The sequence below is a fragment of the Thunnus albacares genome, chromosome 9, assembly GCF_914725855.1.
Source record: "Thunnus albacares chromosome 9, fThuAlb1.1, whole genome shotgun sequence".
Lineage (NCBI taxonomy): Eukaryota > Metazoa > Chordata > Actinopteri > Scombriformes > Scombridae > Thunnus > Thunnus albacares.
Genome location: NC_058114.1, coordinates 2,923,053 through 2,946,186, shown reverse-complemented (window position 1 = coordinate 2,946,186; position 23,134 = coordinate 2,923,053). Strand labels below are relative to the sequence as shown.

Sequence of the window (23,134 nt, the reverse complement as noted above, 5' to 3'; positions counted from 1 at the left end):
GTTGAATTGACTTGAAGTCGTCCCAGTAAAGCTGTTCAAAACGTGTTGAGGCAATATTCATCTCATCAGGATAGTTACACTATTAGAGCTGAAACGATTAGACGATCAATACATTAGTCAATCCACAGTAAATTAACTGCCAACTATTTTGATATTTTCTGGTTTCTTTTGTCTTATATGATAGTAAATTGAATATCTTTGATTTGTGGACTGTTGGTTGGAACAAAATAAGACATTGTAGGTTACATCTTGAGCTTTAGGAAACAGTGATTGTCATTTTTCACCATTCTCTAACCTTTTATAGACCAAACAACTAATCAATTATCAATTAATTGATAATGAAAATAATAGGGATTTTTTTGCCAATATCCAATATGCCGATATTTCCAACTCATTGTGGCCGATTGATGCCGATATATGCACATATTATTTTCCAGCTGGCTGAGGAGTCTATTATACATGCAGGCTTAGATTATACTAAGTATGATCAAGAAAGACAATATATGAAAGAAGAACTCAGGAAGACTGGATTCAGGAGCAGAAGGTGGCGATAATGGACCTAATATGCTGGTTGCCAACCGCCGTTATGAACCAAAAAGAAGAATAAGTTTTTTTATTTTTCAAACAGAGTGGTACATCCTGTCAGCTGAGGGATTTCCCATCTGTGCAGCCGAACACCGCAGCACCTCGACGGTCCCGGTGTTTCCTCTGCAGGCTCCACTTCACTCAGCCGCCTGTCAGACCCGCTGCTTCTTCCCACTTTAACCTGAATAACAAACCGAGGCTCGGTGGTCTGGTTGAATCCATATAGAGAGCCGGGGCTAACGTTAGCTGCGAGGCTAGCGGAGCGTTATCCTCAGCATGACCGAAGGGAAGCACAGCCAGCGAGCCTTCGCTAGCCTCCCAGCTAACGTTAGCCCTGGCTCTCTATGTGGAGCACAGAGCCCCAGTTTGTTATTCAGGTCTAACTGGGAAGAAGCAGCGGGTTTGACGGGCAGCTGAGTGAAGTGGAGCCTGCGGAGAAAACACCGGGACCGTCAGGGTGAAACAGTCGTCAGGGTGAAACAGTCGTCAGGGTGAAACAGTCCATCCAGGGAAGCACAGTCAGGCGGCGGATATTTTATTGCCGATATTTTAGAGCTTTTATCGGCCGATACCGATGACGTGCCGATAGTAACGTGCATCGCTAGTAAATAATTTAGTTGCAGCTCTATTAACCTTTATGTTTTTGTGTTGTTTAGTATGAATAGAGGCTTCATGTCTCAGGAAAAGGAGGATAAATGCGACACAGTCTCAGTTTTTGTTCTTCCAGTTTGTCCTCTGTTTGTCTCTCTACCCTCCTTCTCTCTCTGTCTCCTCTTTTTTTTTTTTTGACTGTTTCCCCTTCATCTCTCTCTCCTCTCTCTCTTTCATCATACCTCTCTCTCCCTCTCTCTCTCTCTCTCTCTCTCTCTCTCTCTCTCCCATCACTGTGTAAAGCTTGTTCAGGCTTACTCAGCATTTTCTTATCAACCCTCCTCCTCCTCCTCCGCTGGGGAAAAAAGCTTTTTATGCAACGCTGTGTCCTTTTCATCCCCTCGTCCCCTCCCTCCCTCCCTCCTCATCCTCCTCCTCCTCCTCCTCCTCTCTCTCCTCTCATCTCTTCTTGTCTTAAGCTTTGATCTTATATGAGCCTCATCACGGCGTTACAGCCTTCGATCTCCACGTCCATAAAAACGCAGCGAGCGCAGCCTCTTTACACGGCTTTTAGCAGCAGAGCGAGAGGGATGAAAAGTCTTTTTTTTTTTTTTTTTTTAGGGGCTTGAAAACTGATTATTGAACTGATCTTTGGACATTTATAATGTGGAAAATTGGACTGTGATATGTTTTCTTTCTGTGCTTTTGATCATAGAACATTTACATAAGACTGTTTTTCATCCCCGTCACAGCTTTGTTACAGAGGTTTTAGCTGCGTCATGATGGGAAATCATATAAAACTGGACAATACAAAGAGAAATTAAACTAAATGCAAAATGCAAGATTATGAAAATGAGTGAATTTCAATGAGGAGGTTATTTCAGGAGCAGTAAATCTCCTGTAGGTTTAGTTCTGGACCAGAGGACTCCTCGCAAGGATCCAAGGTTGAATGTGGGTTTATATATTTTAACAAAAGCTCACAAAATATATATATGCAGGAGCCAGACCATGGAGAGCTTTACAAGAAATACATAAAAATCTGCTCTAATATTAACTGGAAGTCTGTGCAAAAGAGGCTGAAACAGGGGGTTTTTGTATTCAGAGTCTGGCTGCAGCGTTCTGAGCTGTAAAAATCAAAGAGTTCATGTACTTTCTCTACTCCTCCAGACAGCCGTTTGTTTCCATTAATTCCTGTAGAATATAAAAAATCAATATAATAGAGTCTTTAAACTCGCTTCAGCTGTCTGTTGCATTGTTGTAACGAAGGTAAAACTTTGCAGCATCATACAGAAATAAAGATATACTGACTAGACGTTTAGTGTGACTTTCATATCCGACTGAAATGACTGGAACAGCTGGGAAATATATCAGAACATCTAAAAACTGTCCAGCAAGCATTTAAAAAATGTCAAAATCTCTGACTACACCCAAGAACCAAACGCACCCCGGAGCTCTTAATAAACCTCTTCACCACTGACATTTGTAGTAGTTAAAAAAACCTCTTGTTTTAGCTTATGCAACCGACACCGGAGTCTTCCTCACCACAAGATTTCAGAAGTTAAAACAAGACTTTCAGCTGCTTTTAAAGATCGAAGAGTTGAGAGAAACTTCACCAGTGTTGATATTATATATATATATATATATATATATATATATATATATATATATATCGACCAGTTAAAGGTTTTTAGTTGCAGGTTGGAAACTTTGTGGTATAAAATTTCACCTCCCATGACACTTTGCTTCTTCTTATAACAGGCGTTAAAAAAAAAATCTTCTTCTTCAGTTCACGTCCAGCGGCCTCATTAGTCGGAGCAGAGCGGCGTTCCCGCCTGCCGGGATGATAAAGAAGCGTCTGGCTGTGAGAGAGCAGCGGGACTGGGAACTGATTTCAAAGGCTTGTGATTATGTAAGGTCAAGGCTCTTTGTAGTGTGTGTGTGTGTGTGTCAGACAAGAGAGACACACACACACCTCCTCCTCCTCTTCCTCCTCCTCCTCTTCTTCCTCCTCTTCCTCCTCCTGTCATCGGCGGACTCGACTAACGCAGCGTCAGAGCTTTTTTTGTCAGTCTGTAACAAACACCGTCATGTTTAATTTATTCAGGCTGAGCTTTTCTCCTCCCGTCCTGTCTGAGCAGGCTGACACACACACACATATCAAACACACCCGTCAGCATAACGCACAGACGGAGCAGCACGCAACCTGTCACACACACACACACACACACACACACACACACACACACACACACACACACACAGAGCTGTCATCTCAACTTTGCATTTTGGATTGATGTTCACTTTTGTTGTTTAATTGTTTTTTTTTTGTTTACTTCACTATGTCTCTGACAGTTTTGCACCACACACACACACACATGACATCAGCTAGTATTGTGTGTTTGTGTCACTTCTTCATTATCACCCAAAAAAAAAAAAAAAAAAAAAGCCGCCAGTTGTGTTTTCCTGCGGTCCAGTTTATCAGCCGGGCCGTCGTCCAATCAGACGGCCAGCTGGCTGCAGGACAGTCTGAATTAACAGTAGACAAACTCATTAAACTGATGAATGAAGCGACACAAACAGGAGCTCTTTATCTCTGCTCCTTTATTACAACCATGTAGATGATCGTCTGGCACAACAGTCTGTGTGTGTGTGTGTGTGTGTGTGTGTGTGTGTGTCGTGTTATTTTTTTGCATGTGTGTCTTGGCAGCCAGCGTACGACAGACGCTGTGGCGGGAGATGTGAGTTAGCAGTGCATGTTGCGAGTGTGTGCACATCTGTGGTTTTGGGTCTCAGTCAATAGTTTCTAATTAAGCAACCAAACTGTAAATAAAAAGGAGTTTACAGCTCTCTACGGACGCAGAGCCGAGCAGCGTTCTGGAGAGTCTGCATCTGTATTCATAAATATTTGGATTCGATATGACCTGAGTCACAGCTGCACTGTAAATTTTCACAGTTTCCACCTCTCTAAAGCAAATTTACAAAGTGCTTTAGAGAAAATAAGTACACACAAGAGCTTATAAAACAAGAAAACAGCTGCAGTATTACAGCCAAGGCTCGTAAAGCCAGTAAATCCTGCTCCAGTTTTCTAAAAGTGGAATTTTTCAGGTTTATATTTCAGACTTATAAAACCAAAAAGTGCAGATTTGGGCCTTTTTTATTTTATAATAATTACAGTTTTTCAGCAGCGCCTCCTGCTTCAAACTTCGATTTGGTCGGAGTCTGAACAGCTGGAAGACTTTTATTTTGAAGCAGCTGCAGGCAGGATGTAGTAACTGCTTCATTAAAGCTGCTCTGCATCTGGATCCAGATGTTGTTTTTTGGTGCTTATTTGTCAGCAGATTATAATCGATGATTAAAATGTTAACGTGTGTTTTCTTGGTCTGAATTTAAATCTGTTTTTCATTTATTTTACACCTTTTGTGCAGTGAATATAATAACTGTGTGTGTGTGTGTGTGTGTGTGTGTGTGTGTGTGTGTGTGTCACTGTGGTCCAGAGATAACGATTCTATCTTAAGCCACCAGTAGTCAGAGGTCACTGGTTTCCATATCGTCACGTCAGACTGAACGTAACTGTGGAATGTGAAACGATAACATTCCAGTGTAAACTTCCAAATGACTGCATGTATAGGAGTGTTGTTTCTGTGTGTGTGTGTGTGTGTGTGTGTGTGTGTGTGTGTGTGTGTGTGTGTGTGTGTGTGTGTGTGTGTGTGAAGCCTTTGTCACCCTTGACCTTTCACCTCACAACCATCTGACTTAGCAAACCTTTAGTCAGTAACAAGATAAATCACTCTGTGTGTGTGTTAAGGTGATGTCAGCTGTTTGTGTTTGTGTGTCTCCACATGTTTGGCTACTTTCATTTTGTCTAAATGTTTATAGATTCATTATTTGTCAATTTTACTATAAAAAAAACCTTTAAATTGCACATAAAAATTGCAGGTTTCATTGCTGTTTTGTTTTTGTACATTTTCTTATTGTTGACACATCGACATCGTAAAGAACTTCAGTATGAATTCAGGAAATTGTGATGTTTAAATTGCACATAAAAATTAAATAACGGACTAATTTCAAACCTTCTGCAGGCATTAAGAGGTTTCACTGCTGTTTTGGTTTAATGTGTTAAAGGATAATTCTGGTGTTTTTTTACATTTTCTTATCGTCGACACATCGACGTTGTAAAGAACTTCTGTACGAATTCAGGAAGTCGTGATTTGTAGCACGACAAGCTAGCAGAGCTGTAAACAGAACCGTGTTCCTGCACATGCTCAGTAGCGTCGGCTTTACACTGAACTACTCTCCGGAGACTGAAAACCTGATCACTGTGGAGCCGTTTCTAAACAAACTTAACGTCTTCATGATGAAGGAACACATCACCCAGTGCAGCGGTTAGACTCACTGACGTGTTTTTAATGGTTTCTGGACAACAACGGAGGAGGAATAAGATACATCAGGCTGTTTGTTGACAGTAAGTCATATCGTTTAACTCGAAGAAGATTGTAACAGGATATAATGACGTAAAACTAACAGATAAAAGCTAAAGAAAATACTCAGCGGCTGATTTTTATCCAGCTGGAAGCGGATCGACTGTACACAGCGAGCCTCCCTCCTCCTCCTCCTCCTCCTCCTCCTCCTCCTCCTCCTCCTCCTCCTCTGGTCTTCTTGTGAAGACATGCAGGAGGTCAGGTAACCGGGGGTCTCTGGGTTTTTGACAGGACTCAACAAGCCTGCTGATGCTGTCATGCTAGAAATAGACCCGCCGCTGTCTGACTGGTTCTCTGCTCACACAGAGAGAGACGAGTCCACGAGGTCAAAAACATGAAAGTTTTTTTTTGTTTTTTTTTAAGGATGAGAAGAAATAAGAGAAATGCTGTTCTTGGCAGTATTTCATCATGACGGGGACGAGCAGAGGCTGCTGCTTCAATTAACCTCCAATACAGCAGGGACATAAAACACAGCAGAAGGCTTTCGCTTTAATTAGTTCTGTACGCAGAGGAGAGAGAGAGAGAGAGCTCTACCTCTCTCTTATCTCTCTCTTGTTCATCATCACTCTTTCTTTCTTTCTTTCTTTCTTTCTTTCTTCTTCAACACTCTGGTCTCTGAGCAGCTTGTCTCCGTATCTCTTCCTGTAGCTGAAGATAAAAGTAACATAATCCGATGGTTCCTGTGTTCAGAGTGAACATGTAAACCAGCCGCTGAGTTCACGGCCTCCACTATCAGTCTGCTTCACGGAGAGATAACAGTAGAAATACTTCACTTTTACTGTAAGTAGTTTATTATTTTATCTCTGACTTAAATAAACTAACTTGCTTCGTCTCGTAGTCAGAAAACGCTGAAAAATGTTTCCTGAAGGTCAAAGTGATGCTGTAATATCACCTGGTTTAGATCAACAGTCCAGAAATATTCAGTTTATTATCACATAAGACTGAGAACAGCAGCAAATCCTCACAAATAACTGAGACTGAAACAATTCAGAATAACTGCTGATTATTTCTGTTGCAGCTCTGAATGTGAAAACATTTAACAGAGCCGAGGAGTTTTATTAAAAGTTGTTCAGTTAAAGTTGTTCTTAACATCTTTTTTTGTTTGTAAGTGTGAATATGGCTCTAAATTTACCATTTTATTTATGTTATCTCAGTTCCATCTCATGACAAACACTCTGACAGTTATTATCACTTGATAAATGACTCTTGTGAAAAACTTTTTACCCCAAAGTTTGCTCTGTTTTCTTAAAAGATGAGCAAATCCCATAAAAATACCAAAACCATCAATTAATTGATCTACTAACGAGTATCGTGTGTGTGTGTTCACAGCCTGATATATCTTATTCCTCTGTCCTCAATCACACACACAGAAATACTCACAAAAGCACCAAATGTGGATTCATCCGCCACAGAAAATAGTCCCCGACAAACGCACCATTTCCTTCTGTTTGAGTAACGTTTCCTAAAAAATCTTTTTAAAGATTTACGTCTCCATTAGTAACTACATTCACAGAGAGAGAAGGAAGAAAGTATTGAGAGGCAGACAAATATGTTGTTGGTTTGAGAATCACATAAGAATTGTTTACAAACCGGACTTATATTTTAAAAATCAATCACTACAGCTCTGAAAATAGTTTATTAGCAGCAGAGTCTGATTAACATAAGCTGCAATAGCTGATAATAACTGATGAAAACCAAAAATTAGACTGTTTTTCCGTCCTGCTGCCAGAAAAACTCCCTATAGCACCAAATGTGGATTCATCCACCGCTGAAAATAGTCCCCGACAACCACAGTAATCAGCTGTTTTAGAGAATATTTTAAAGAGTGAAACTACAGATTTTAACCAGTTTTTAAGTTGACTGACATCATCATGAAGCAGTGGGTGGGGGTTGGGGGGGTCTCGTTGATAATAAGTATTATGAGTTTAAGTATTCAGCTTATTATTGAGTGAAGTGAGATTGTTTGCTAACGTCGTCGGGGGGCCTCTGTGTGTTTTTAGAAGCAGACTGGTCAGAAACCAGTCAGTAAGCTGGTGTCAGTCAGTCTCATTGTGTCTGTGTGAACATTCCTCTCTGTGGCCCCCTTTGGCCTTTGCTCTCATTAACACAGAGGCTCTGACCAGGAGCCAGGGGCCCGACGAGAGCACCAAGAGGACGGGGAGGGGGAAGGTGGCGGGAGGGAGTCTGGTTTCTCCTCTCAAAGAAAAAGCTCATTCTGAGCTGTACTGAACTGGTCTGCCGATCGTTCCCTATAATCACATTATTCTCATACATACTGGACACAAACCAGCTCCATCTGTCCTTCGTTACAGATCTGCTGGTATTTCTCTTAGTTATTGCATCCATCAGTCTCTCTCTCTCTCTCTCTCTCTCTCTCTCTCTCTCTCTGTGACTCATCGGTGCGTCGCTGTCTGTGCAGCGTAGGAGGACGCCACCAGACACTAAATTCACCGTTCTGTCTGTGTGTTTCTTGGTTTTGGGGTCACAGTTTGGTGCATTTTCAGTACAGCAGAAAAAAAAAAGAAAGAAAGGAAGACATTTTTGTTTTTGATTTTGAAAAATGTAAACATGCAACAACGACTGGTTGGTCAGTTTAGTCAGCTGTTTATAGTCTTAACTGGATATAAAGTAGCTGCTCTAACACTGATGCTTCACTATTAATCATCTAATGATGTCATATATATAATAATATATCAGTCTTTACTTTTACTTTCATACTTTTTAACTACATTTTCTTTCTCAGAACTGCTTCTTACGACGTCATCAAACATGTTCGTAGTCGTCGCCACGGCGATAACGGAGCGTATTTTAATAATCGTGTTGCACTCGGTCAGTCCAGGATGTTGTGATGAGCGTTTTTCACTGTTTTCTGATTTTTTTTTAATCGATTAATGGTGAAAATAATCTTGCAGAGTTAATTGCTGGTTGCAGCTCCAGTAAAGCTCACATGTCCACATAGTTCTGAGAAGATGAAACCAGTGATTGTTGGGAAAGAAAAGAGACCCACTGGTGTTTAAATCCATCATGCTGAATAAATAATCACCCAGAGCCTCCGATCCGTACGTTCATGATTTATTCATTCGTATGCAATAATAAAGCATGAACCGTAGATGTGTGTGTGTGTGTGTGTGTGTGTGTGTGTGTGTGTGTGTGTGTGTGTGTGTGTGTGTGTGTGTGTGTGTGTGTGTGTGTGTGCTGTGAACACACCCTCTTGTTTTGATTAGAGCGAGCGAGGCTGTGTCGACGGACACACAGCGCGGAGGAGCGGAGGGAGGGAGGGAGGGAGGGAGAGGGAGGTGGAGGCGGAGCGCTCGTCCTCCCTCCATTCATCGCGAGCAAAGTCTCTGTCTCCTGCTTGCGCCTGATTGGACGCTTCGGCAGAACAGTTTCTCTGATGTAAGTGTGTGTGAGAGAGAGAGAGAGAGGGAGAGAGAGGGAGAGCGAGTGATGAAAGAGCAGGGGAGGAGTCAGAGCATGTGAGCATACTGACACATCAGACAGAGAGCAAAGAAAGCAACAACACAAGAGACGTTTGGAGAGCAGGAGAAAGGAGGAGAGAGGAAGGATCTTCTCAGAGGCCACAGCTACGCTTTCTCACCGAGGGAAGAGAAAAAACTCCACTCATCCTTCGTTCCTCCTCTTCCTCTTCTTTGTTTTTTTAACACTTTCAGCTGGATCTCCTCCTTCCTGCAGCCTTTTTTTTTTTTGAAATAACACCAAAGACCTGAAAGATGCAGGAGGAGACGCAGAGGAGGACGTCCGAGATGACGAGATGACTACTGGCTCACATGTGGATCCGACTGTGTGTGTGTGTTTGGATGAGTGTGTGTGTGTGTGTGTGTGGGAGTCCCTGAGCTCTCGCCGCCGTTAACCAGATGGAATCTGGCCCGGCCGGTTGGCATGGAGATGGATGCGAGATGCCTTCTCGCTCAGCGGACCGCTAGCTAGCTAACAAACAACCTCTTGTTTTCAGTCCACTCTTGCTGTCGCCAAGCGGCTCCTGCAGCTTTAAGCCCGGACACAAGAGTGTGTGTGTGTGTGTGTGTGTGTGTGTGTGTGTGTGTCATTGTTTCGTTGGATCCCAAACAGGAAAAAAGTGATTGAGGGGGGGGGGGGGAAACTCTGTGGACTTAACCTCACTCATCAGTCCACACACACACACACCATCTGTCTGTACTGACTGACACCTCCGCTGAAAGAAACTCTTGAACGCTCCCTGCATGTGTTTTTGAAGCGGTTTCAGGACCTTGTTACAGCTCAGATCTAATTAAGCCAGAGGGGTAGCAAGCTGGTACCTTCCCCATTTATGTTCCTCTCGCCTCGGTCCCCTTTTCTCCCTCCCTCCCTCTCTCTCCGGTCGACCCCCTGAGGCCCAATTGTCATCATTAATTTCTATTGCGAAGCGCCCATGAATAATGGAAGCAGCAGCAGCGGAGTCTCTCTCTGGAATAGTGCCTTAAGGGTGGGAGGCGGACAGAGAAGGAGAAGGACAAGAGAGCGAGGAGGGTTAGAAAGCAGAGAGTCGAACGCCGGGAGTGTGTGAGAGAGCGAGAGAGAGAGAGAGAGAGAGGCGGAGGGGTGTGTCCAACACTGAACGCATGAATGGAAGAGCTGCCGACGGAGGAGGCTGAGCTCAGGAACCACACGTGCGCTCCGCCGCCGCCACCGCCGCCGGGAGAGGAGAGAGAGAGAGAGGACGATCTTGACTCGTTTACATCCAGACCGCACCTTCCCTCCACAGCAAGCTGGAATAAACAAAAGAGATAAACAGAGGAGTGAAAAGCTATTAACTTGAGCGTTTATTGGAAAGATACAGAGACAGCCAATCGGAGTATCCCTGCAGCCTCGGTGTCATTTTTTTTTTTTTCCCACTTTAATTAGAAACTGTTTTTGACACCGATTCTCTTTTGAAGTGTGCACGAGAACGCTCTTCAAAGAACCAAACCAGGTCTGAGCAGCTTGAAGCAACATCAAAGATAAATCAAGACTTGTAGGAGCTTCTTACAGACCTGGAACATTAACATAAGGAGACTTATTTTGAAAGGACGTCGCCCCGTTCTGAGTTAAGCAGAACCTGTTTTTGGATGGCTTTGGTTTTAGTTCTACAGTTGATGGACAAAGAAAGTAGGTCCGAGGAGGTTATAATGTGACGTCCTGGAAAGTGCCTGAACTTTTTAAAAAGCTTTGTAAAAACAAAACTGAAGAGGAAAAAGATACCTGAGCTCAGATAATCATGGACGACTCGAGTATTTTGAGGCGCAGAGGACTCCAGGTAAGAAGTCCGGCTCAGGATTCCTTTTGTGAGTTCATGGGGGGGCGGGTGGGGGTCAAAGGTCACACACTGAGGGTTTGACTAGGAGTTATTAATTCAGTGAAGAGTTAAAGGGAAGGAATGTAGGTAGGAAACAGACTCTGCATTATTTCGTTCCAGCGTTTCCTGACGCACATCGAGAGCGTTGTTGTTGTTCAAACGCACACTCGGACGGTCACACTCATCCGCAGCAGCAGCATCGCATTTCCTGCTGGTTTCAGGAAAGAAAGCACATCAACGCTCCGACACACACACACACACACACACACACACACGCAGCAGCTGACCAGGCCTATCCACTTTCTCTCTGCTGGTAATCGGTAAATGACGCCACAGCTCACTGAGCAACAACAAGCCGTCACATGTCCAAACACTTTCATTTCAGACCTTTTGAACAATGATTCATTAAAACGTTCAGGATTATATACTTGTGTTTTAGCATCTTTTAGCTCCTTTATTAGTGTTTTAAACTTTAGATTAATGTGTTTTTTTTTCCCACTTTTGAGTCGTTTAATAGTTGCCAGTTTGAACTGAATGAAAATTAAAGAGCATCTTAACACCTTGATTTAGCTTGAACAGTTTGTTTAAGTCGTATATTAGGCAAAAACGCCAAACATTACTGGTTCTACACGGGTCTAAAACTGTTGGACTCTATCTGAAAAGGACGTGTGAGAAACCTGCTAAACCCAACGTGCATAAATTAATTTGAAGACATCATCTTTGGCTTTTGGAACTTGGAACATTTTTCACTACTTTCTGACATTTTTTTTAGAGTAAACAAAATAGATTAATCACAAATAATTATCGATAATTGGAATAATTTCTGCTTGCAGCCCCATAACCTGCGTTATTAAAGTAATCTGACACATTCTCAGTTATTATGTTATTATTTAATGAAGCTAATTGTGACAAATTAGCTAAATAAAAGCAGTGGTTATGTTGATTTTAGTATTAGACTGAAATGAATAGAAGACATTGGTTACCTGGAAGATATGAAGATCACATTAAGAAATCAACAGTCAACAGTAAAACATGTAAAAACATTGGAATGGTCCTTTAAATCAGAATATAAATAGTGCATATTGCATGTTTTGTACTTTTATCAGAGTCGTTTCCACAGTTTCGTGCTTTCAAGGCTAAAGATGGAGAGACTCCAGTAATGTTGAGTCAGCATCACCAGTTTATATCCCCCCCCCCCCCCCAAGACTGGTTGGGGAAAGGAAGAGGTACATTCGAGTCAGTTTCAGCCTCAGATAACCTTCCTTCCACACCGTGAGGCCGTCAGGACGAATCAGGATATGAGGTTCTGCGTACAGAGACCCTGAAACACTGTGTTCTACATTCAACGTTTACAGTGTTTAAATAGCTTTGTGCGGTGAGGAAATAGGCCTCGAATGGGGACACCAGGCAGGAGGAGGTGACCTGGATTCACTGAGCTTAAGTTTAGATTCCAGCACTTCACTGCACCTGTTCTGTCTCACGCTTTAATATCCAGATACAGGTACTGTGTGTTCACAAAAACATAACAAAACACTCCAGAGGAAAGAAAACAATGACACATGACAGTAAATAAACATACATAGAAAATAAGGCTGTGACTGGCTTATGTTTATTCATAAAGGAAATATTTATTTCTATTAATTTACTCCTATTAACTGATTTAATACCAGCAAAGACAACATTTACAGTTTAAAATGAGGTGAAAAGTTAGTTGAAATATACATTCAGAGTTTTTTTCCAACACTTTTCTATTGCCACAACAGTTATTATAAAGATAACTGACTGTAATAATGAATACAGTCTTGTCCTCATTAAACCTGAGAAAATTACAAGACATAAAACATCCTGATATTAACTTTTTAGGGCAACCAGACCATTAGTATCACTAGGGGGTTTAGAGAAATATATAATTTCATGTTATCTGCATATAAATCAAAAGATGTATTTTACTCTTTATGTGACCAAGAAGAAGCTTTTTAATGGAGAACAGAGGAGGACCCACAATAGACCCCTGAGGAACACCCACAGGTGGTTGCGCAAAGAGCTGCGGGTGGTTTTTTTTAACTTTAACCTTTCATACACATAAAAACAGCAAAACTCAGTGCAACAGTACTTTGTTTTATGAGTATACATGTGTAGTTATGCTATCCAACAAGTTTAGCTGCTATATCTTTACTGTCAACACCGTTTGTAGCTTTAGGATTTGGACATTTTTATAAATATTCCAGCATAGTAAAGATATCATGATACAGTAAATGAGTGAATCGACTATTAACAGCAGCCTGTTACCCTTTAGCTTCTTATAGCTTCTCATGCACAACAAAAAAAATGCAGGGCTCATACTTTATATGAGAACAGTTCAAAGGTTTGAGGCGTCACTCCGAAATCAGAAGACTCTATTACTTACTCACTATCACTCATTGTAATAGGAAATCTTGTGGTGTGAAGGTTTTGCTAAGTAGACAAACTAAAACACTGATTGACAACTGCACATTTGTTTGTCTGCACACAGCAGTTCTGTCTGGGCTGGATGTGTTTGTTGGGAGGGGTGTCTGCTCGCATGTTTTGTTTCTGTAAATCCCTTTCTGTGGCTGGATGCCCGCCGTTGGCTACCAATACAGTCGGCCAGGCAGATTAAAGGCACAACCAACAGTCTGAAACCTCGCTAGCATCCCCTGGAGGCTTGTATGCCAAGTGTTGAGTGTAAAAAAAAAAAACAACAATTATTATCTAATTGATTTAGCTAATCTTGGAGCTTTACAAGCAGTGGAGTTAAAAATGTAAAGTTTGTCTTGACAGTAGAGCTAGAAGAAAGGTTATGTTAAGGGTATATAAGGGTTTATCATCTGGGGAGCAAGAATAGGATCAGTTGAACCACTGGTCTGATACTTTTAGATGTTTGTTGTGGAAACAGTGGCTTCAAAGCAATGCTAGAGGAAAGGTCAGGCATTCAACAACATCATGAGACAAGAGTCCACAAATATCTGGAGCATCTTTCATGGAAATCAGCTTCTGGGGAATCACGAATATCCATCACAAATTTCAAGCCAGTCTAACCAGAAGTTGTTGAGATTTTAGCTGAAACCATCACACAACTAATCAATTTGTCGATCGTTAGAAATTATATTGCCACCAATTTTCAAGTAATTAAGTAATTTTTCAAGTAAAAATGCCAAAAAACTGTCAGTTTGAACTGTATTTCTATCTCATAAAAGGTCCCAACTAAAGATTCTTGTCATTATCAGTTGATGTTGATTATGTTTTTTTCTGTTTAATTGATTAATCAATTCATTGTTTTGTCTATAAAATGTCAGATGAAGAATGTCAGACGCAGTTTACCCCGACATGATGCCGCGTGATGTCCAAGCATGAGTCCAAAAAAACAAAGATATCCATCAGAGTTATGTAACTCAGAAAAACACCAAAAGCTTCCATGTCAGGAACCCTAATCCCTAATCAATTATGTTACTGTTCATTTTAGCACTTATGTCATATAAATATAAACTTAATCCTATTTTGTTAATCTGATTAATGGATGGATAAGTTATGAATAGATAATGAAAGAACATTGTCGTCCTTCGTCTTACTTTAATATGACAAATAGCACTTAAGTGTGAGTGAGCAGCGTCTGCTCTCTGCGTGTCCTTGACGCCCTCTGAGGTCATGTGTCCTCTTATTTACTTCCCGGCTGGAAAGCATATAGCCCGAGGTTAGAGGTCACTACTCCATCAGGACTCTATCAGGCTGCTCTGATGGACTGAGGCGGTCTGGTGTTTAAAGACCAAACATAGAGCTGGAGACCACCACTTGACCTGGGGAATAAGAGATGGTAGAAGACAAAATGCGGTCAGGGTGAAAGGTCAAACAGATAGCGGCCGCGCTCTTAGCTTCTGGGTCATTGGACTGGAACAAAGGGGAGGGTGGGGGTGGGGGGGGGGTCGCTGCTTTCTATTTGTAGTCCTCCTGTTGTTGTCGATTACAGGATGTGAGGGTGAAGAAGGAGATGTGAAAGGACGAAGGGGGGCTGAGAGCTCTGATCGAGACGAGTCATTAGTGTAACGAGCTGTAGTGTCTGTACTGATAGTCCAGCCTGTAAAGCCTTTGTGTGGGCTTTTGATGGGTGAAGTTCAACCACAGAATGATGTTTCTATTATTCTGTCTCACCCACAAATTGACACCAGACTATAACATTAATCCTGGAACATGTGACAGGAAGTAAACAGGAAGTAAACAGGCGTTGACAGGCTGTTTTCCATTGATTAGTCGAGGCCCCTTTAGATTTAATAAAAGGATAAATTAACACCACAACGTGCAGTGACATTTTAGACACGAGTGTTTTAGTAATTTTTAGGGTAAAAGTGTATAAAACATGACAACGTCCTCGTGCACAAAGCAGCTCCATAATGAAATAGTTTTCCCAGTCTGGTGTGGAAGAACTTGACTGGAGTATTTTGTATTGCCACAACAGTTATAATAAAGTTAACTAACTGTAATAATGAATACAGTCTGGTCCTCATTAAGCTTGAGAAAATTACAAGACATAAAACACTAATATCCTGAAATTAATCCTTTTTAACCAGACCATTAGTATCACTAGAGGTTTAGAGAAATATATAATTTCATGTTATCTGCATAGAAATCAAAAGATGTATTTTACTCGTTAAGTGATCTAGAGGAAGCTTTTTAATGGAGAACAGAGGAGGACCCAGCATAGACCCCTGAGGAACACCCACAGGTGGTTGCACAAAGAGCTTTTTTTTTTAATTTTAACCTTCAGCACACATCAAAACACATCAAAACACAGCAAAATTCAATGCAACAGTACTTTGTTTTATGAGTATGGTTGAAGAACCTCAATCCCAGGAGAGCCAGGCACTAACAGCTGCAATGATTAGCTGATTAATTGATGAGTCAATCGACAGAAAATTAATCAGCAACTACTTTATTTGTAATTTTTTGAGCAAATATGCCAAAAAATGTGCTTGTTTTAGCTGCTCGGATGTGATGTTTTAATGTTTTTCTTTGTCATACATGATTGTTAACTATTAAATGTTTGGCTTTTGGACTGTTGAAGGAAATTATAGCAGGTTTTTTCACTATTTGGTGACATTTTATAGACAAAACAATTTGCCGAGAACATTATCAGCAGATCGATTGATAATGAAAATAATCGTTAGGGGAGCAAATCCCTGCAGCCAAGAGTAGAGTCTGTTCTAGCATCACATGTTCAACAATCACATATGAGAGGAATGTTAAGGTGTCCGCATACTTTTGGCCATGTAGAGTGCATATGTGCCGCGTGTGTGTGTGTGTGTGTGTGTGTGTGTCCCACCACCAAAGTGTGAGAAACCGGATTAGCGTTGCCATTCACAGCTCCAACAGCAGCAGCAGGCGTTTTCTCTTTCAGAAACAAAAGCCTGTCTGTTCCCCGACTGTGTATTAAATCCTGAATCTTTATCGAGGCGCTGTGCTGACATCAGCCTGTCTGTGTAACACACACACACACACACACACACACACACACACACACACACACACACACACACACACACACACACATGTGATCAGCTCCTATCAGGTGGCATCTGCTTCCATCCCAAATTGCTGTCACATGGATTTAGAGACGATTCTTCATCGACGTACTCGGAGCTCCGTGTCTCTTCTGCTCGCTTCAGATTTCACGGAAAAAAGAAACACAAGCAGGTTTCTTGAAGTCGTCGCTCCGTAGGGACTCTTTCTTCTTCTGCGTAAAGTAGGTCTAATAAAAAAAAAAAAAAAAACAGTAACAAGGACACTGTTTCTGAAAAGAGATGTTCCTGCTGATTTTTTTTTTTTTGCTGAGGTGTCAGGGACAGATATCAACACCTGGACAAATAAAAGCAGAGCTTTAAAGGGTTAAACGGTGACAAGCAGGAGTCTTTTCTTGTCTTTTATTACTCGTTAACCAGCCAGCGATCCAGAACGCAGGGCTCAGTGAAAAAAAGCTTCTGTATGTTAAACATTAACAGAAGAAGGAAAAACCCACAGTCACGCACACGCAGCTACAAAAAAAAAAAAAACCTCTTCAGACACACAAAGTTTAATGTCTTATCTGTTGGTGAGGAAAGACAAACGTTGAGAAACCACGTCAGCTGACACACGATCGTTATGAAGCCAAACATCCTGCTGCCAGATACTTCAATATGAAGATTTGTTCTTATGCTCTGTTTTATATAACTGTTAATTGAATGTTTACGTGTTCTGGACAAAACAAGGATATAAAGATACTTAACTGTCATCTCACCACAGTCACATTTATAGTTTTCAGTTCAGTGCTTCTGATGATGACATGACTTTGTGTTTTCTGGGGATTTGGTGAGAAATTAGTGCAAAACAAGAGAAGTATTTAAACTTTAGAAGAATTTAATTTGAAGAAAAAGTCAAATTTAAGCCTTTAAAAAAAACAGTAATTAAATAAATAAAGAGTGTAGTGTGCAATAGTTGATCTGGCGAACATACAACAATACAGTAATGCAGAATATGAAGCTGCTGGTTCCAGATGTAGTTTTTTTAAGAAGAAACTAATCAGACGTTTGGATCAAATTCGAAAACACCAGAATCTGAACATGAACTGATTTAAGCTGCTGAATTATTCTATAAAACTGTCATCTAACAGGACTTCAGCTCACCACGAGCAACAGAGTTTTAATCTTTATAATCGGCTGTTTGTTACTGAAATGCATCCTGGGAGTTGTAGTCCAGGTTGTAGGCTTATACGTTTTGACTTTTTATCAGATATTTTCTAGCTATCAGTCACCTGCACAGACTGTGGAGCAAATTAATGAGACTTTCTGTTTATTCTGGATGCAGAGAGAGAGAGAGAGAGAGAGAGAGAGAGAGAGAGAGAGAGCTCCACCTAACTACAAAATATCAATAATGGAAATAAACACAAGTTGCAGCCCTGAACTAGTTTATCTGTCAGTATATCACAGGTTTAAACCCTCAAGAACAGTGTGGTCCATCTACCAGCAGCACAGCGGTTTAATGACTGATATAAATCATACAGACGCCATCTTTAATATGGTCAACCTCACACATCCTTTTCCCTCCTCTCAGCTTTTTAAAGCTGTTTTTGCTCTCAAGCTTTATTCATTTTCTCCCTGACTCTTCTGTCTTATCGTATCGATCTCACTGAGCTCTTCTTTTTAATATAAGTTATAACGGCGTCCGGTGGAGGCGGTGGCTCTCAGGATGATGGAGAGATTCCTGCTCCTCCTCCTCCTCCTCCCTCTTCGGCCACAGTCGGCTGAGCGTGCCGCTCCTCCTCTCGCTCGCTCGCTCGCTCGCGGCCTTGTGAAATATTGATAACCCTGAAGGTTACCAGACTGAGAGGAAACAAAACAGAAATCTCACTTTTCTCCTTGTTTGGCCGGAACGCCGTCTTCTCTCCTCGCAGGGCTTTGCAACAGCTCAGCATATCTGAGTAATCTTGTCTTTTGGCAGAGAAACAATGTCCAAGCAGAATGAGTCGAGGAATTCATGATAGGTGTGTGTGTGAGAGAGAGAGAGAGAGAGAGAGAATTACCAAACCCTGGAAAAAAAAAAAGGCTAATGGATGGCAAAATCCAACCAATTAAAGCAAACAGGCAAATCTTCTTTATGGATTAGGAGTTATTAAAGCTGCTGGGTTCACTGGGAATGGACTGCTGTCCTGCCGGAGCTGCGTAGACGCCGTGCGAGTCTCAGTGTGCGATGGCGGGTCCGTGGCTGCTCCACACTAACGAGGAACAGGGCAGAGATAGGAGGCCTCTGGCCTGCAGACGCTCGGTCAGCTGGTACGGTTTAAGGTTGAATATTATCAAGGAGACCAGTGAGACGGCGTCAGAGCTCTGCCAGGTAAGACTCAGGACCTTTTAGACTGGTTTCCATTCAGCTAACAGGTTTCCTTCACTCACATGTCTCTGCATCATAGGGCTGCAACTAACGACTACTGTTATTATTGTTTATTCCGTCTAAAAAATGACAGTTATAGTTTCCCAGAATGAAAGATGATGTCTTTAAATGTCTTTAATCCAAAGATATTCAGTTTAACATCATGTACAACAAAGTAAATCAGGTTTGTGAAGTTAAAAACAGCAGCTTTTTACCATTATTGCTTAAAAAAGAAGGAAAAAAAAAGATTTAACTTTGTCTTTAAGTATCAGCAGCAGGTTATACGAGTTCAGTAAAAGTTCCACAGAAAACAGACGGACGTCTTTGTTCCCTCCAGTTGTTGATTTTCTCGGTGATAAATCAATATTCTGCTCCGATTAAACGAAGCAATAATTTGTGAGTGAGTCGGTTTTTCTGCTGAAATCTCTGCAGCTGCTGCTCATCAAGAGTCCAGAGAGTCTGCTGCTGTGACGGCTCAGCAGAGAGATGTTAGTGTGTGTGTGTGTGTGTGTGTGTGTGTGTGTGTGTGTGTGTGTGTGTGTGTGTGTGTGTGTGTGTGTCGGCTTCCTGTTAGACTATCGATAAAACAGAGTATTAAATGTTATCGGTTGTCTGATCAGTCGTCATTGATCATCAGTGATCTACAGTAAGTGTCCCTTTATTGGAAGAATAACATTATTCTCATAAAGCAGATTATTCTTGATTTATGAAGCTGCTGCTGGATTAAAATAAACTGACAGTAGCCTTAATAATAATAATAATATTAACTTTACCTTATAAAACAGCTTTATAAAGTGCTTCACAACACAAAAAACAAAAGTTAAAACGATTCAGCACCACAGAAATTAAAGTAATAGAGAATAATAATAATAAGAAGAAATAAAACCTGTAAAAATTAACAAATAAAACTCATAAAAATGTGTCATAATCCAGATTCTACTGCAGCTGCTTGTATTTGACAAATTAATCTGACCTGAAGTGTCTGTTAAGTAGCTGTTCAATCATCAGAAGTTCGCCCAGTTGCACCAGTGAGATTAATTTGATTATTGATTAATCGTTTGTCATTTATCACATAAATAAAATAAGCCCAATCAGATGTTTGCAGCTTCTCATATGAGAGGAATTGAGCACAGAAATTGAATATTTACATAAAACAGAAGAAGAAAAGTTTGTCTTTGAGAACATGTGATGGATGTTTTCCATGTGGGGTTTTTATTTTATTATAAATGAAGTTTTCAGTCAGTTAACTCGTAGTTTGTTTGACTTCTTGTATGTTTTATTGAATTTGAGTCCAACAGTAAGAAGCTGTGAAGTTCAAACAGTATTATTCTCTCTGCTTTATTGTCAGTCACTCAACTGATCCTCACATCTGAACTCTGAGAACCTTCCCTGCATGGTTCCACAACCATCCCATCCTTTCTACCCTCCTCCTCCTCCTCCTTCATCCTCCTCCTCCTCCTCCTCCTCCTCCTCCTCCTTCATCTTCCTTTTATCTTTCCTCCTGCAGGCAGACATCTCTCGACATGATAAAAGCGAGAGCCCGGAGGGTGGCGAGCGCTGCCGTCTGGGTGTTGAAGTTTGAGAGAGAGAAAGAGGGAGGACGGGAGGGATGATGATGATGATGATGAAGAGCTGAGAGTGTGAGAGAGAGATGTTTCAGCGCTGTTTGACTTCTTCTAATCACAGACGATAACCTCGCTGCTACAGACAGCAGATACTCTTTGTCTCTCTGTGTTTTTATGTGAAGTTTTATTCCTGCCGTCGCTGCTGAGCTTCTTCTGGATTTAAAGCGCTGCAGCTTAGTTTTTCCCCCCCTGAAGGAAACCCTCTCTGATCAGAGCAGGGCTGGAGACTGTTTGAAGTTTCTCACTAGTAGTGCTGATACAATGCTGGAGTTTCACTACAGATACAAAAACAATATCACTTACTTCAAGAATTATAAAGTTTTGATTCCTCTGAACTTCATAAAGAGATAATTTAGACTCAAAACATCGTACCTTAAAGTAGTAAAGAATAAATGTGATAGATGTGTTTTATCACTGACTATTTAATAAAAGAAGCCAAAGTTCTTAAGTTAAATATTGTTCAATGTCAGATAATCCTTTATTAATCTCACAGTGGGGTATTAAGCATAACAATAATAATAACTTTATTTATATAACATCTTTTAAAAACAGAGTTTACAAAGTGCTTTGACAGACAAAACAAAGACATGAAACTGAAAACAATAACAGATCTGACCTTAAAAAAGATGGCGGCCGAAGACAAAGACAATAAACAGATGATAAAAAGTTTAAAAGAAAGAAAGATGATCTAAAGACGTTTACATAAAAACAACTTTATTAGCAGCGTCCTCGTAACATCACGCCAACAACATAACATGAGTAACATCCTCTCTGCCTCTCCAACACTGTCTGGTCGCTATGGTAACGTTTAAACATGCCTTCAAAATAAGATACGCCACAAAAACAAATATAAAGTGCATGAAAAATACAACAATCAGCGGGAGCTCTGAGCTTGTTTCTCTGAGACGAGACGGTTCCCGTCGAGGTTTAACGGGAGACAACGACACCCGGAGTGTGTCGCTTACGTCCAGTCTACTGCGTCGTTTTGTTTTGGTTGCTGTCGCTGCAGAAACCCTGCGTCACACAGATAGGATGTTTGAAATGTCAACAGGCTGGCATCAGTGCTGTTGTGGAGATCTCAGGGTATTTTTATCTCAGTCGTTTTTCAAAATAAAACATCGTTCAGACTTTAGATAATAAATAAAACAGAAACAATGTAAGTTATTAATTCTTTCTGTGCGGCCTGGTACCAAATGACCTACAGTGATGGAAATGCATTGACTTTCTGTCCAGAGTTTGTTTGTATAAAGACTCAAGAGGTTTTATGGCTGCAGTGAGACGTATGGGAAAGAATCATAACATGCATAAATATCTTGGCTGCATCCAAAGAGACACAGTTTCTAATGTGTCTAAGTTGTCTTTTATGGTTTTAACTGTTTTTTTTAACATGTTTCTTAAAGTTGAAATTTGGAATCCAGTGTCACACCGAGATATTTTCACCTTTTGATGAGAATATCAGCGTCAGGAGGTTGTGAAGCGTTTTGCTCGCTGCTTTTACGTCGCTTAGCGCCTCGTGTTTTTTCCCCCCCATCGTCCAATCGGATGAGCCGATAGACGAGCCTTCTGCGGCGCCGATGGCGACAGGAAACCTGCAGCTGTGTGACTTATAACCGTGATGTGAGCAGAAACCAGCAGCCTCCTCACTGCTTTTAGCTTTTTGTTTAGTTTAAAGCGTGTTCGCTCCCGTTGCCCAAAAGTTCCTCTCACAAAGTTTTTTCCTCTTCCCACAGATGTTTATGTAACCCTTCTCTCTCTCTCTCTCTCTCTCTCTCTCTCTCTCTCTCTCTCTGGTTTTTGGAATGCACCACACAAATCTGGTAATTAATTACCCATGGCGCATTGCATCAGCTGTAGCAGATGTAGCGCCGTATTTCGTGTCCCAGGGATTGTGAGAGAGCAGCAGCCGGGTGTTTGTGGCCAATCAGGGATCAGGGAAAAGATCGTACAGCTGATGCAGCTGGAACGACACCAGGAGCTCGTCAGGGAGGAGGAGGAGGAGGAGGGGGGGGGAGAGAGGGGGAACATTTCCTGACACAGATAATCTGGACTGGAAGTTTCTCATCGCTAACATAATCACACATGTCCTCCATGTCAAGTGTGGGCGGATTTCAGAATTCATACGAGAGCCGTAAAGCCACACAGAGAAGAGCTGGATGTGAGGATGCATGGGTGGTTGAGGAATGACTGCGTTTGTTGCTGTTGTTAATCCTATTTTCTGCTTCTCTGTCAGTGTTTTTAAATGCATTTCTGCTGCTTGTTATCAGCTGTCTTGCAGATACGATGCAGAGATGTAGACAGAGAGAGAACAAAAAGACCACAAACGCGTCTCGTCGTCTCAGGTCTCGACTTTTAAACTCGCGGCCTTGTCGGTTACGCGACGAGCATCCCCAACTTCTATAACAACAAAGACTCCCACAGCGGAAAACTGACAAATAGCAGCACTCCCTCCCGTATCTCTGACATCTCCTCCGCTGACATTTAGAGGGCAGAGAGAGAGAGAGAGAGAGAGAGATGAACTGACAGAGACAGAACGAGAACACACAGTCAGTCAGAATCACCTCCAACCTCCAAACATCACAAAACAAGATGTTTCTTTATATAATCATAGTCTTATTCTCATGATTCATTCACTG

General features: G+C 41.4%; 1 protein-coding gene across 6 annotated transcripts in view; it reads left to right on the top strand.

Moving 5' to 3' along the window:
* The window catches only part of mast2 (microtubule associated serine/threonine kinase 2), a 212,417-nt gene that overhangs the window by 77,403 nt on the left and 111,880 nt on the right, over nucleotides 1-23,134 (top strand). Inside the window, exon 1 of one of the 6 annotated variants that reach the window (XM_044362114.1) lies at nucleotides 9,185-10,926. The exons of the other annotated variants lie outside the window; for them this stretch is intronic. Within the exon in view, the coding sequence (XP_044218049.1) occupies nucleotides 10,888-10,926 (39 nt within the window). The 5' untranslated portion in view covers nucleotides 9,185-10,887. Of the gene's footprint in view, nucleotides 1-9,184; nucleotides 10,927-23,134 lie in introns of those variants that run through there. 6 annotated transcript variants of the gene reach the window in all.